This window comes from Apostichopus japonicus, chromosome 1 (assembly GCF_037975245.1).
Source record: "Apostichopus japonicus isolate 1M-3 chromosome 1, ASM3797524v1, whole genome shotgun sequence".
In the NCBI taxonomy this organism is placed as follows: Eukaryota; Metazoa; Echinodermata; class Holothuroidea; order Aspidochirotida; family Stichopodidae; genus Apostichopus; species Apostichopus japonicus.
The window spans coordinates 17,679,031-17,693,840 of NC_092561.1; the positions used below are offsets into that span (position 1 = coordinate 17,679,031).

Here is a 14,810-nt window from a genome sequence, read left to right on the forward strand (position 1 = left end):
CATAGCAACACATTCAAATTGATATTTTCACTTCCTGTTAGTCTATGTAGGCTCTCAACCTTCTGTACCATAAGCTTCAAGTCTTCCCCAACCCAGTTTACTAGATTCCCCCCCCCCCCCCTTTTGTGTTACCACAACAACAGGGTCAAAATGACATTTTCACTTCCTGTTAGTCTACGTAGGCTCTCAACCTACTACATACCATAAGCTTCAAGTCTTCCCTAACCTAGTTGACTAGAATCCCCCTCCTTTTGTGTTACCATAGCAACACATTCAAAATGACATTTTCACTTCCTGTTAGTCTTTTGTAGGCTCTCAACCTATTTGTACCATAAGCTTCAAGTCTTCCCCAACCCAGTTGACTAGGTTCCCCCCCCCCCCTTTTGTGTTACCACAACAACAGGGTCAAAATGGGTCATTCCATATCAAATCACCAGATTTTGGGGTATGTTGTAGTTCGACATTTTTGAAAAATTCCCAAATTTATTGCATGAGTGGACCACCATAAAATAAGCATATTCTGAAAATTTCAGTTGCATTGCTTTACAATTGGCCGATTTAAAATTCTTTGAAATTCCGCAATTTGTCGCCACCATGGCAATTTGGCATTTTCTTGACTTTTGAGGTCTCATTTCTCAGCAATTACACATTCTACTACCTTTCTATTACAGATACCTATAGAGTGTAACCCATAGAACAGGAAAATAAAAAATTAGGCTACAAAAATATTGTCTTGTGGAGTTAGGTCAACTTAAAAGTGTCAAAATATTTAATTTTTGTACTTTTCACTAAAAAATGTGCTATTTTTAGTGATGAATTGCTCCTAAACCATTGCTTCAGGGTACTTGATTCTTTCAGAGGTTATTATGTCTAGTACAAACATTACAAAATAATGATTACAATGCTTTCCTAGAATATGTTTGCAAGTTGTGCAACTCTAAAGTTGCTATTTCATGCTGCGATTCAGCATGAGGTAGGGGTTTTGATGCCAATTTTTTACCAAAGTAGCCATGTTAGAGGTGTCAGGGTTTATACTTTATTAATAAGTATAAAGTTCTTACACATTAACAAATTTCAGGGTTCTAGCTGTTCTCAATATTAATTTATGAAGTTGTTAAGTTGCTCCGATGTACAAAAGAGGTCGTTTTTGACGGCCAATAACTCAAAACGCGTCAAATTAAAAAAAATTGATAATTTTTTCTGGAAGAGATATAGTACCACCCTGTTTGTACAAAAAATTTCAGGAGGGTGTTTTGCCTTATTTTGAAATGAAAAATCCTCAAAGTTTGTCAAAGTCAGTACACACATATGTATGTACAGTGTGTACAGTACATACACTGCACTGAGTGTATATGTACGGAGTGCCATGAGTGCCAGAAGACTATGTTTAAACTAACACTAATATACACACTGTACATATACAATTGGTTGAATTAGAAGACTTTACTATAGAATTAATTTCAACCAGTACATAGATGTATGTACAGTACAAAACTGTACTGGGTGTACATGTACAGTGTGTTAGTGTTGTTTTAACATAGTCTTCTGGCACTCATGGCACTCCGTACATATACACTCAGTACAGTGTATGTACTGTACACACTGTACATGTGTGTGTACTGGTTGAAATTCATTTTATAAGTCTTCTAATTAAATGAATTCAACCAGGAGCAGACAAGTACATTGCAAATAGTATTTTGTTATATGAAATTAAAAACTGCACAGTATTGAACTGAATGACCTTGAAGTACAGTACAATACCCAGGGTCAAAACTCATGGAACATCAAAACAGGCAAAAATGTTTTTTTGTAAAAATCCCAAACTTTGAGGATTTTTCATTTCAAAATAAGGCAAAACACCCTCCTGAAATTTTTTGTACAAACAGGGTGGTACTATATCTCTTCCAGAAAAAATTATCAATTTTTTTTAATTTGACGCGTTTTGAGTTATTGGCCGTCAAAAACGACCTCTTTTGTACATCGGAGCAACTTAACAACTTCATAAATTAATATTGAGAACAGCTAGAACCCTGAAATTTGTTTATGTGTAAGAACTTTATACTTATTAATAAAGTATAAACCCTAACACCTCTAACATGGTTACTTTGGTAAAAAATTGGCATCAAAACCCCTACCTCATGCTGAATCGCAGCATGAAATAGCAACTTTAGAGTTGCACAACTTGCAAACATAGTCTAGGAAAGCATTGTAATCATTATTTTGTAATATTTGTACTAGACATAATAACCTCTGAAAGAATCAAGTACCCTGAAGCAATGGTTTAGGAGCAATTCATCACTAAAAATAGCACATTTTTTAGTGAAAAGTACAAAAATCAAATATTTTGACACTTTTAAGTTGACCTAACTCCACAAGACAATATTTTTGTAGCCAAATTTTTTATTTTCCTGTTCTATGGGTTAGACTCTTTAGGCATCTGTATTAGAAAGGTAGTAGAATGTTCAATTGCTGAGAAATGAGACCTCAAAAGTCAAGAAAATGCCAAAATGCCATGGTGGCGACAAATTGCGGAATTTCAAAGTGTGATAAATCGGCCAATTGTAAAGCAATGCAACTGAAATTTTCAGAATATGCTTATTTTATGGTGGTCCAATCATACAATAAATTTGGGAATTTTTGGAAAGGGTGCAGCAACAGCCATCCGTGATTTGACACGGAATGACCCAAATGACATTTTCACTTCCTGTTAGTCTATAGAGGCTCTCAACCTACTGTACCATAAGCTTCAAGTCTTCCCTAACCTAGTTGACTAGAATCCCCCTCCTTTTGTGTTACCATAGCAACACATTCAAAATGACATTTTCACTTCCTGTTAGTCTTTTGTAGGCTCTCAACCTATTTGTACCATAAGCTTCAAGTCTTCCCCAACCCAGTTGACTAGATTCCCACCTTTTGTGTTACCATAGCAACACGTCAAAATGACATTTTCACTTCATGTTAGTCTATGTAGGCTCTCAACCTACTGTACCATAAGCGAACAAATCTTCCCTAACCCAGTTGACTAGATTCCCCACCTTTTGTGTTACCATAGCAACACAGTCAAAATGACATTTTCACTTGCTGTTAGTCTCTGTAGGCTTCACAGGGGCGACCTGACCGGGGCAATTAGGTACACAGCAAGTGGTCTCATCTACAGGTATGAAACACCTAAATGAAACTCAAAAACAAACTTGACCCCTGCCACCTTGGCTTTCATTTTGATACCAAATGCTGTGGACACCCAAGGGAGTGCTATATGGCAGTCTGTCCTTGAATTTCAGGCCTGTCTGTGTTTCCTAATTAATGAACTAGACATTTACAAATTGGTTTGAATATTTTGTACAAGAATTCAGTTCTTTCTGCACGTACTGTACAGTACAGTATTACAAAGTCATTACATTACAGCAGCTGGTTTGTACAGTATATATGTGGTCAACATTTTTACCAAACCTACTTGATTTTATACTGAGAAAAAGATTTCACTTGAATATAAGCGTACAGTATCCAGACAATTTTCACCAAACGAAGAGCTCAATTAGTGAGTAATTAATTAAATTCAATCCTCTACATTCCTTCACCCACACACTTTCAAACTCTGTCACATTTTTCATATTAATACAGGTTGAAATATTTCCAAAATAAACAGTACTAAAAAAATAGACTGTTACTACACTGTAGTATTTGAAATGAATGTTTACTGGTCAAGCTATTGACCTACAGACTGAGCTAATGATGTTGTATCAAATAGCACATTTTTGTATCATTGTTTTGTGTGTCAAATAGCAGGATTTTTGTACCAAAATAGCACATCAACTTGATCAGAATAATTAAACACAAATAGCCATTACATATTATGGCTGTTTGTTTTTCCATCACAAACCATAGACTACACCTCAATAAGTTTACAAACTTCATACATAACATCACAGAGCCATCGATGCACTCAAAAACTCATCAATTTTTAAGAGGGCTGTTTTTTTTTTCAGTAATTTATCATTTTTTTCTTCGATGGTTATTGCAATTAATCTTGCTCTTAGTATTACATAATTAGGTTTTAGTTCTGGGCAGTTTACAATATGAGGCAGGAAGGAAGGGGGTTTCAAGGGGGAACCTAAGATCCAGGGAAGATTTTCTCTATCAGCATCTCTATTATGAGTACTAATATAATATTATAAAATATAGTGAATTAATGTAGATGACTGGGTTAGGTTTTCCTTTGAGCCTTAACTAGCAGTTACCCAGGTCAGATCTGAGGCAGATACTAGTAACCCCAATATCTTCAATGTCGGCTATACAGTATATATTAACTACATTAAGAATGCTATTAAGTACAGACTAAGCCCTCATTATTATACATCAGTAGGAATAAACACTCCACACTTACAGTATTCTAACCCAATGTCTTCAATGTCTGCTATACAGTACTAGATACATTAACTACATTAAGAATGCTATTAAAGTACAGACTAAGCATTCATTATTATACATCAATAGGAATAAACACTTCACATTACAGTATTCTTGACCAATGTCTTCAATGTCTGCTATACAGTACTAGATACATTAACTACATTAAGAATGCTATTAAAGTACAGACTAAGCATTCATTTATTATACATCATCTCCACATTACAGTATTCTGAACCAATGTCTTCAATGTCGGCTATACAGTAGATACAATAACTACATTAATAATGCTAATGTACAGACAAATCACTCATTATTATACATCAATAGGAATAAACATTCCACACTTACAGTATTCTAACCCGATGTATTCAATGTCTGCTATACAGTAGATACATTAACTACATTAAGAATGCTATTAAGTACAGACTAAGCCCTCATTATTATACATCAGTAGGAATAAACACTCCACACTTACAGTATTCTAACCCAATGTCTTCAATGTCTGCTATACAGTACTAGATACATTAACTACATTAAGAATGCTATTAAAGTACAGACTAAGCATTCATTATTATACATCAATAGGAATAAACACTTCACATTACAGTATTCTTGACCAATGTCTTCAATGTCTGCTATACAGTACTAGATACATTAACTACATTAAGAATGCTATTAAAGTACAGACTAAGCATTCATTTATTATACATCATCTCCACATTACAGTATTCTGAACCAATGTCTTCAATGTCGGCTATACAGTAGATACAATAACTACATTAATAATGCTAATGTACAGACAAATCACTCATTATTATACATCAATAGGAATAAACATTCCACACTTACAGTATTCTAACCCGATGTATTCAATGTCTGCTATACAGTAGATACATTAACTACATTAAGAATGCTATTAAGTACAGACTAAGCCCTCATTATTATACATCAGTAGGAATAAACACTCCACACTTACAGTATTCTAACCCAATGTCTTCAATGTCTGCTATACAGTACTAGATACATTAACTACATTAAGAATGCTATTAAAGTACAGACTAAGCATTCATTATTATACATCAATAGGAATAAACACTTCACATTACAGTATTCTTGACCAATGTCTTCAATGTCTGCTATACAGTACTAGATACATTAACTACATTAAGAATGCTATTAAAGTACAGACTAAGCATTCATTTATTATACATCATCTCCACATTACAGTATTCTGAACCAATGTCTTCAATGTCGGCTATACAGTAGATACAATAACTACATTAATAATGCTAATGTACAGACAAATCACTCATTATTATACATCAATAGGAATAAACATTCCACACTTACAGTATTCTAACCCGATGTATTCAATGTCTGCTATACAGTAGATACATTAACTACATTAAGAATGCTATTAAGTACAGACTAAGCCCTCATTATTATACATCAGTAGGAATAAACACTCCACACTTACAGTATTCTAACCCAATGTCTTCAATGTCTGCTATACAGTACTAGATACATTAACTACATTAAGAATGCTATTAAAGTACAGACTAAGCATTCATTATTATACATCAATAGGAATAAACACTTCACATTACAGTATTCTTGACCAATGTCTTCAATGTCTGCTATACAGTACTAGATACATTAACTACATTAAGAATGCTATTAAGTACAGACTAAGCCCTCATTATTATACATCAGTAGGAATAAACACTCCACACTTACAGTATTCTAACCCAATGTCTTCAATGTCTGCTATACAGTACTAGATACATTAACTACATTAAGAATGCTATTAAAGTACAGACTAAGCATTCATTATTATACATCAATAGGAATAAACACTTCACATTACAGTATTCTTGACCAATGTCTTCAATGTCTGCTATACAGTACTAGATACATTAACTACATTAAGAATGCTATTAAAGTACAGACTAAGCATTCATTTATTATACATCATCTCCACATTACAGTATTCTGAACCAATGTCTTCAATGTCGGCTATACAGTAGATACAATAACTACATTAATAATGCTAATGTACAGACAAATCACTCATTATTATACATCAATAGGAATAAACATTCCACACTTACAGTATTCTAACCCGATGTATTCAATGTCTGCTATACAGTAGATACATTAACTACATTAAGAATGCTATTAAGTACAGACTAAGCCCTCATTATTATACATCAGTAGGAATAAACACTCCACACTTACAGTATTCTAACCCAATGTCTTCAATGTCTGCTATACAGTACTAGATACATTAACTACATTAAGAATGCTATTAAAGTACAGACTAAGCATTCATTATTATACATCAATAGGAATAAACACTTCACATTACAGTATTCTTGACCAATGTCTTCAATGTCTGCTATACAGTACTAGATACATTAACTACATTAAGAATGCTATTAAAGTACAGACTAAGCATTCATTTATTATACATCATCTCCACATTACAGTATTCTGAACCAATGTCTTCAATGTCGGCTATACAGTAGATACAATAACTACATTAATAATGCTAATGTACAGACAAATCACTCATTATTATACATCAATAGGAATAAACATTCCACACTTACAGTATTCTAACCCGATGTATTCAATGTCTGCTATACAGTAGATACATTAACTACATTAAGAATGCTATTAAGTACAGACAAAGCACTCATTATTATACATCACAAGGAACAAACACTCCACATTACAGTATTTATGCTAAACCTCGTAAACTTGTCATTTAGAGAAGACACTCAAGAAATATATTGTCTTTCAAATCTTGAGTAATTTGTAACAAAATGTCATGACATTTGGGTTTGGGAATCAGACCTAGAAAATTGCTTTCATATGACCAAGTTTATTGGAGAAGTAGTATTAATCAGCCTGTGTGTAAATGCAGAGCAGATGTGTGTGTTTGATAGGTCACCTAATTACCTGCATGCATGAACTGTGTAGGCATCAATAGTAATTTATATCTGTGTACAATACCACGGTGAAGGAAAATAATCATCATAATAATAACAAATGAGACTTATATAGCGCCAAATCAGTAGACAAAAGTCACTGCCCAAGGCGCTTTATTGAGAAAGCAGATTAATTTAGAAAAGAACAAGTGAAAAGATGGGTCTTACAGTAAGTAGACTTTTTAATGTAGAAAGTTTAGAAACATATTCGAATGTGATCTGGTAACTTGTTCCAGATATAAGAGCCAGAGTATTCAAAGCTTCTGTGACCATAGGTCTTCAAGCATGGTTTAGGAACAGTTAAATACAGTTTGTTGGAGGAATGAAGGAAATTCCAAAACTTACTGGTTTGGATATTTACGAGTGACGAGCTTACCTGTCTCCTCACAACCTTAGCACCTCATTCTACCGTGCCTATAAAGTCCTGGTAAATAAATAACACTGTGCGCCCTCTATGACCGGACCCCCCTTCCGGTCCCTCCTCCTTTCTCATGAGACCATTCCTAAAGAGTGGCCTCACGGACACGGGAGTGGGGGTGGCAAGGTCTGGCCACCCCCAGCGACCCCCGTCGAGTTAACTTCCCAAAGTGAACCCCTAACAAAAAATTCACTGACGCCTTCTTAGCAGGGGGGAGTGTAACCCTCCCCGGCGCAGCAGGAAGGGGGGACACTCTCCTGAACCCTGCAGGCGGAACTACCCCTTACACTAACAAGGAGCTTAAAGATTTACGGTCCGCCACTTGTTACCCTTAGATCAACTTAGGTGAGAACGTAAGTGGAAGACTATGTACGCAAACGCATACGGAAACACATAGGTACACTCACCGATAGACATAGTCGATGGCTCTCTGGTGGATGGTGGTTCTGTCTATCTGGTGTGAAGCTCGGAGTCATGAGTCAAGTCGAGCGACCGCTCCTCCGTCCGGCTGTGTCCCACCACCCTCTCGGGGGAGGGAGGCGGGAATGGAGACAGGTAAGCTCGTCACTCGTAAATATCCAAACCAGTAAGTTTTGGAATATTTACTTCGCTCCTCGCTTACCTGTCTCCTCACAACCTTAGCACCGAGTGGCACTGCCCGATGGTGGGAGGCCCGAGGGGTGGGACCTGTTACCCACCGGACCTCGCATCACCGCGCTACCAAATGCCGCTTCGGCGTGTAAAGTGTCGGTCAAGTAGCAGGCGACGAACGTAGTTGGAGTTTTCCACGCTGCTGCTTTGAGTATGTCCTCTACCGGGATGCCGGCGAATAGGGCTGTAGAGGCCGCGACCCCTCTGACGTCGTGAGCCCTTGGTCGGGAGGTCCCCGATGTGAACGGGCGTATGATCTCTACTAGCCACCTGGATAGAGTGTCTTTGGAGGCCGCTGCGTAGGGTGGTCGTGGTATGATGAAGAGAGAAGTTGATTGTCTTAACTTCTCTGTCTTGTTCAGGTACCACTTCAGTGCCCTGACTGGACACACCATCGTTTGTCCTCGGCTACTGATGACATGGTCTTAATTTCCGGGATGAAAATGTCTCCTGGCAAGAAGGTCAAGGTCTGGTTCTTTGCAATAAATGACGGGTCTGGAACCATCCTCACCCCGTGGCCCTCAAATCTGATGTGATTCTGCTTGGTGGATAGGGCGTGGAGGCAACTCCTCCTTCTTGCTGACGCAACTGCGACGAGGAAGAGTGTCTTTTTTGTGAGGGCAGCCAGGGAGGCGTTAGCCATTGGTTCGTATGGTGGTCCTGCCAGGGCATGTAACACTGCTGAGAGTCCCCAGGAGGGGGCCAGCCGTCTGATCTGTGGGCGACGATTCGCCATGCCTTTGATGAGTTGTGCAATGTACGGGTTATTGCTCAGTGTGGAGCCATCTGGGAAGCCCTGGTGGATGGCAGCGATGGCCGACCTGTAATTCCTGATAGTGGAGACTTGTTTCCCTTCTCCGAAGAGTGAGAGGAGGAACTCGGCTATCTGTGTCACAGAGGCAGCAGGCAGCAGTATCTGTCTCGGTCGGCACCATTGGTCGAACTTCCGCAGACGGGAATCGTAAGTCGCTGCGGTCGTTCCCCTTCTAGCGTCGGCTGCCATCGCGGCAGCTGCTTCTGAAAAGCCTCTCTGTCGTAGGGAAGACCGGACAGCCTCCAGGCAACTAATTGTAACCCCTTGATGTCTGGGTGGGAGAGAGTTCCCTGTCTCTGGGACAGTAGGTGGGGCTTGTCCGGTAGACTCACTGGGACGTCCATGAGGAGTTGGGGGATCTCGGCGAACCAGGGTCTGCGAGGCCAGAACGGGGCTATTAGTGTGAACCTGCCCTTGGAGTTCTGAATTTTCCTGAGGACTTGTCCGATCATACATAGCGGCGGGAAGATGTACGCATCCATGTGGTCCCAGGAGAGGGACATTGCGTCCGTGTGGTAGGCCAGGGGGTGGAATCGTCTGGAACAGAAGGTCTGGAGTTTGTTGTTCTTGTGTGTTGCGAACAGGTCTATCGTGGGCCTGCCGAAGATCGAAAAGATTCTGTCGCAAGTCTCCTGTTCCAGAGACCATTCGTTGGGGTCTATATGCCCCCTGGATAGGGCGTCCGCCATCACGTTGAGCTTGCCTGCGATGTGGGAAGCCCTTAGGATCGTGCCGGAGTCCTCGGCCGCTGTTATCACCTCCCACGCGAGTCGGCACAGTCTCTCTGAGCGGGTGCCCCCCTGCCGATTGATGTAGGCCACCACTGTCGTGTTGTCGGTGAAGATTGTGGTTATCGTTCCCTGTACGTGGTCGTTGAAAGCTTCCAGGGCTCTTTTGACCGCCATCATCTCCAGGATGTTGATGTGGAGAGATGTTTCTGTTTGGGACCACGTCCCCCATGCTGTGCGATTGCTCCAGTGAGCTCCCCATCCGGACAGTGACACGTCCGTCGTTATCGATGTCATTGGTAGCTGTATCGCAAAGGGTACCCCTGAACTCCAGTTGTTTGGGTCGAGCCACCATCGAAAGTGTTGTGTGACCTCCTCTGACCTGTAGATGAGCGTTGTTTTGTCTGGGTCTGTAGGGTCTGCGGACCTCAGCAGGTGCAGTTGCAGAGGTCGCATGTGTAGCCTGCACAGTCTCACTATATCGACGAGGCTGGCCATGAGTCCCAGGGCCCGGAGCCATGTCCCCGTTGGTGACCCCCGGTGTGCCAAGATCTGTTGTGTGGTCGCCTTGACTGCCGCGACTCTTTCTTCTGAGGGTCGGGCTACCCCGGTGGTGAAGTCCAGTATGGCCCCGAGGAACTGGATCGTCTGGGAGGGTGATAGCCGTGATTTCTTCTGGTTCACGATCCAGCCCAGTTCTTGAAGGGTCTGGAGCGTTTTGTGGACGTTGTTGGTTGCTTCTGATAGACTGTTCCCTACTACCAACCAGTCGTCTAGATATACGTAGAGGGTGACCCCTCTTTTTCTGAGGTAGGCGACTACTGCTCCCGCGACTCTCGTGAAGGTTCTGGGAGCCGTGGCTAGGCCGAATGGGAGCGCCCGGAACTGGTAGTCTTGTTCTGCGTACCGGAACGCTAGGAATCGTCGGTGTTCTTTGTGTATCAAGATGTGCAGGTAGGCGTCCCGTAAGTCTACGGTCGCCGCCCACATGCCCTTTCTGAGTAGGGGTAATATTAAGTTTAAGGTCTCCATACGGAAGTGTTTTGGTCTGATGTGTTTTGTGTTCAGGGGTTTTAGGTTTAGAATGGGACGCCAGGTGCCGTCCCGTTTTTTGGTCAGAAAAAAGGAGGACCGGAAGAGTGGTCCCGTCTCTTCCGGAACTCTTGTAATTGCCTGCTTGGCCAGCAGGGCCAGAATTTCCCCTTCTAGGGCTAAGCGTTTGACGGGGTCCGTGGGTGTGAGTGTCTGCCTTCCTCCGCCCCCGAAAGGTGGGCTGGAGGAGAATTCTATTTTGTACCCGTGTTTGACTGTGTCCAACACCCACTTGTCCCCGCCAATAAATTCCCATTGCTGGGAGAAGTTTGTTAGTCTCCCTCCCACAGGCGGAATGGCCGCGGTGAGGTGGGCACCCCTAGGGCTGGGCGGCGAACGCTGGTCGATTGGAGGAGCGGTCACTGTCCCGTCTGGTCGACGTGGAGCCTCTGCCTCCTCTGGGGGCCCAGGGGCGGGTCGGACGGAAGGCTGCCCCCCGGCTTCGGCCTCTGAGAGCTCCTCTGCTCATAGATTTGGCGGGTGCTGCTCTCATTCCCCTAGGTGCTCTGCTCTCCCTCGGGCGGAAGGGTCTGGTTCTCTGGGTAGGTGGGGGTCGGAATTCTGATTTGGCCAGAGTCTCCCTTCGGGCCACCTCTTCCTGCAGTTTCTTTTGGAAGCAGCCCGCAAAAAGGTCTTCCCCGAGGATTGGTAGTTCCAGCATTCTGTCCTTCGCCTCCGTCGAAGGCCAATGGATGGCGGAGACGATGTTTTGTCTACGGGCCTTTACGGACCTGGTAGCGACCCTTGCAAATTGATCGTACGCGAGTCTGACGAGGGGGCCCAGCAGCAGGAGGAGCTGGCCCGCTTCGTCCCTGGATACTTGGCTGCTGTCCTCAGGGAGCTGTTGGTGGTGTCGCATAAGGACTTCGGCTGATAGCATTAGTACCGATGCGAACTTCATGCCCGAACCTCTACCAAAAGCTCTTCTAGCTTCCTCTGGTCCGGGGTCTTGAACACGTGTGTGGATGAGGCCCCTTGTTCGGCTTTTAATCTCTCCTTGGCCTCCTGGGGGATGGTTGGGCATCTAAATAGATCCTTCCATGCCTCGTCAGGTACCCTGACCGCTCTATCTGCCCTGGCCGGGAAGGCCGTCCACTTGGTCTTGTTGGCAATGGCCTCAAATCTGTCATAACAGGTTGCGTCTACTGGTATGGTAGTTTTGGGCTTATATGACGCTTCGCCGGTCGCCGTCAATTTTGATACCCGGCCCGCCTTCTGCGGTTGCGTCTCGGGTTCCTCGAACCCCAGGTGTCGTCTGAATATGTCTGCCGCCCGTGTTATTAGCTCCTGTGGGAGGGCTCCTCCTGTCACGGGTGCTTCCTCCGGTTCGTAATTGTGACCAAAGCTGTCCTCCATAGGATCGTAGTCGAGAGGATCTGGATCTATGGGCTCCCCTTCGTCCTCCAAGCCGGAAAGATTCACCGACGCTCTGCAATCCAGAGCGTCCGGGTCCGGGGCCGGTTGCGGGGCCATGGTCGATACGGGGCTGGTAGGGCCCGGTGCCACGTCGGCTACCGTGGACGTCCTTTGCTCCAGCAGGGGCCGTAGCAGGCCGGTGAGTTTGGAAAGCCAAGCTGGTTCCTCTTCCTGACGCCGTCTCGGGGACCGGCGCCTTCTCTTGGATCTTCTGTATCCATCGTCGGAAGAGTCCGAGGACTCGTCGGAGATTGGAGAGTATCTCTTCCTCTCTCTACGTCTTGGGGATCTTGTATGCGACCCCGATCTCTCCCTTCTGGGTCGGCGGGAGGACTCTCTCTCCCTACTTTCTCGGGCCGGGATCTCCGTCTGAACCCGCCTCTCCGGCTCCCTGTCCGGCTCCCTGGAACGGGACCGGCTCCGTCTCCGCGTCCCCTCGGTTGCTCTCTCTTTAGGACCCGAGCCTCCCACGGCCAGGGGGCCGCGCTCTGTGGGTCTGTTTAGCTGCGGCCCGGACTGAGACGGAGTCTCCAGCCCGGCCGAGCTGTGCCTCTGCTTTGGAGGTCTTTTCCTGGCAGGAGCCTTGCCTTTGCTCCTGCCCTTCCCTCTGGCCGTAACTGATCCGGACGTAGCCGGGGCCGTTAGGGGAATTCTTTCTCTTTCTCTTTCCTCTCTCTCTACCTCTTTCTCTCCTTCGGCCCTCTCCTGGCCACTCTCCTCCACCTCTCTCTCTACTACTCCCTCCTCCTCTCTATCTCCCGTTATTCCTGGAACCTCCGGCGCCCCGATTGCGCTCGGGATCGAGTCCAGCCTTCCCTGGAGCTTGCTACGTAAGCCCTCAAGCCACAGGTCGATGTCCTGCCACTGAGCTGGTGTAAACTTAATACACACCAGGCAGGGGTCTCGTCGAGTGCAGGATCTGCATTTTGGACAAAGGTCGTGTTCGTCCCAGGCTCTGCCTGGGCGAAACATAGAGCAGTTGATGCACTTCAATGGATTGCGTGACATGCTGAATAACCGGATTAAGGAAGATTACTTCTTAGTGATAAATGAACAACAATAGAAGCTTAACGTAAGAGGGGAGAACTAGGGAGGGAATTAGGCTTAGGTGGAGCGTAGCGTAACCTAGCAACGGTAAACAAGGTAACGCTACGGGGTGGCCTAACATGAAAATGCAAGCTGAAACAAAAATGAGAGAGCGAGAAATACATACGAAAAAGAGTGAATATATGTGAGCAATATGAATCCCCAAAAGGGGGACGAGAGAAACTAATTGGGGGGAAGAAAGCTAGTAAACAAGCTAAGAAAACACAAAAACAACAACACGCTTTAGCGTGGGGAGGAATAGGGCGGGAACCTAGGCAGTTTCGCGGAACTGCTAACCCCGCCGCAAACCAACCCGAGGAGGAAACGCACTACGAAAACAGTCCCCAAAACCCTCCCTTTTTGATAAAAAGGATACTTATCGGTCAGGAAAGGACTGTCAAACTTCTAAAGATCCGAAGCTAAAAAACTTCCGGCGATCGTCGAAGAAAACCAAGACAATTTTCCAAGGAAACTATCCACAAGAAAAATATGCGTGTAGGCACTTGGAATGGTAGAATGAAAAAGGAGGAGGGACCGGAAGGGGGGTCCGGTCATAGAGGGCGCACAGTGTTATTTATTTACCAGGACTTTATAGGCACGGTAGAATGAGGTGCTAAGGTTGTGAGGAGACAGGTAAGCGAGGAGCGAAGTAAATTAAAGGATACTACTGTAACTCATGGGGTAGAGAAGGCCATAGAAAACAGAAATCTACCAGAGATACTGCTCCCTTGGTACAAATGTCAATCAAAGTAAACCAAATTTTCTTCAAAACCTGCTGCAAAATGTGATATTACTGTTATACTAGTTCTAGCTGTAACATACTGTACATCATATGTAATTAAAGAGTTCATTTAGAAATTTAGCTACGGCAATAAAGAAATCAATTTGCATCCGACCAACTCCATCCCTGATGCCACACCATACTCTCCCCTTCTGTACATCACAGCCATCCCTACTAGCCCTCCATATCAACTACCCATCCCCCCACTTTTGCCCATCAACAACTGCCTTCTCCCTCCCCCATTCAACCCACCCTAACTGATTAGGGTACAGTACTGTTTGTTCAACCTCTCATTAATCCTGAATAATTAATTGCACCACCCTTCCCTTCTGTGCACCCTCTGACCCCCAACTATTCCCACCTGCACTTCAACCTGCCCAAATCTGCCAACCCCACCCTCAACAAACGTGACAAATTTCAT

General features: G+C 43.6%; 2 protein-coding genes across 3 annotated transcripts in view; both read right to left on the reverse strand.

Moving 5' to 3' along the window:
• LOC139969451 (CUGBP Elav-like family member 1) overlaps positions 1–14,810 on the reverse strand; it is a 195,688-nt gene that overhangs the window by 159,187 nt on the left and 21,691 nt on the right. The gene's annotated exons all lie outside the window — the stretch shown is intronic.
• LOC139969420 (uncharacterized) lies at positions 11,637–14,262 on the reverse strand. Its single transcript, XM_071974369.1, has 2 exons — positions 13,985–14,262; positions 11,637–13,531 (listed from the first exon to the last, which is right to left on the reverse strand). Exon 2 carries the CDS (start codon positions 13,528–13,530, stop codon positions 12,004–12,006), a length of 1,527 nt encoding a protein of 508 aa, XP_071830470.1. The 5' UTR covers position 13,531; positions 13,985–14,262; the 3' UTR covers positions 11,637–12,003.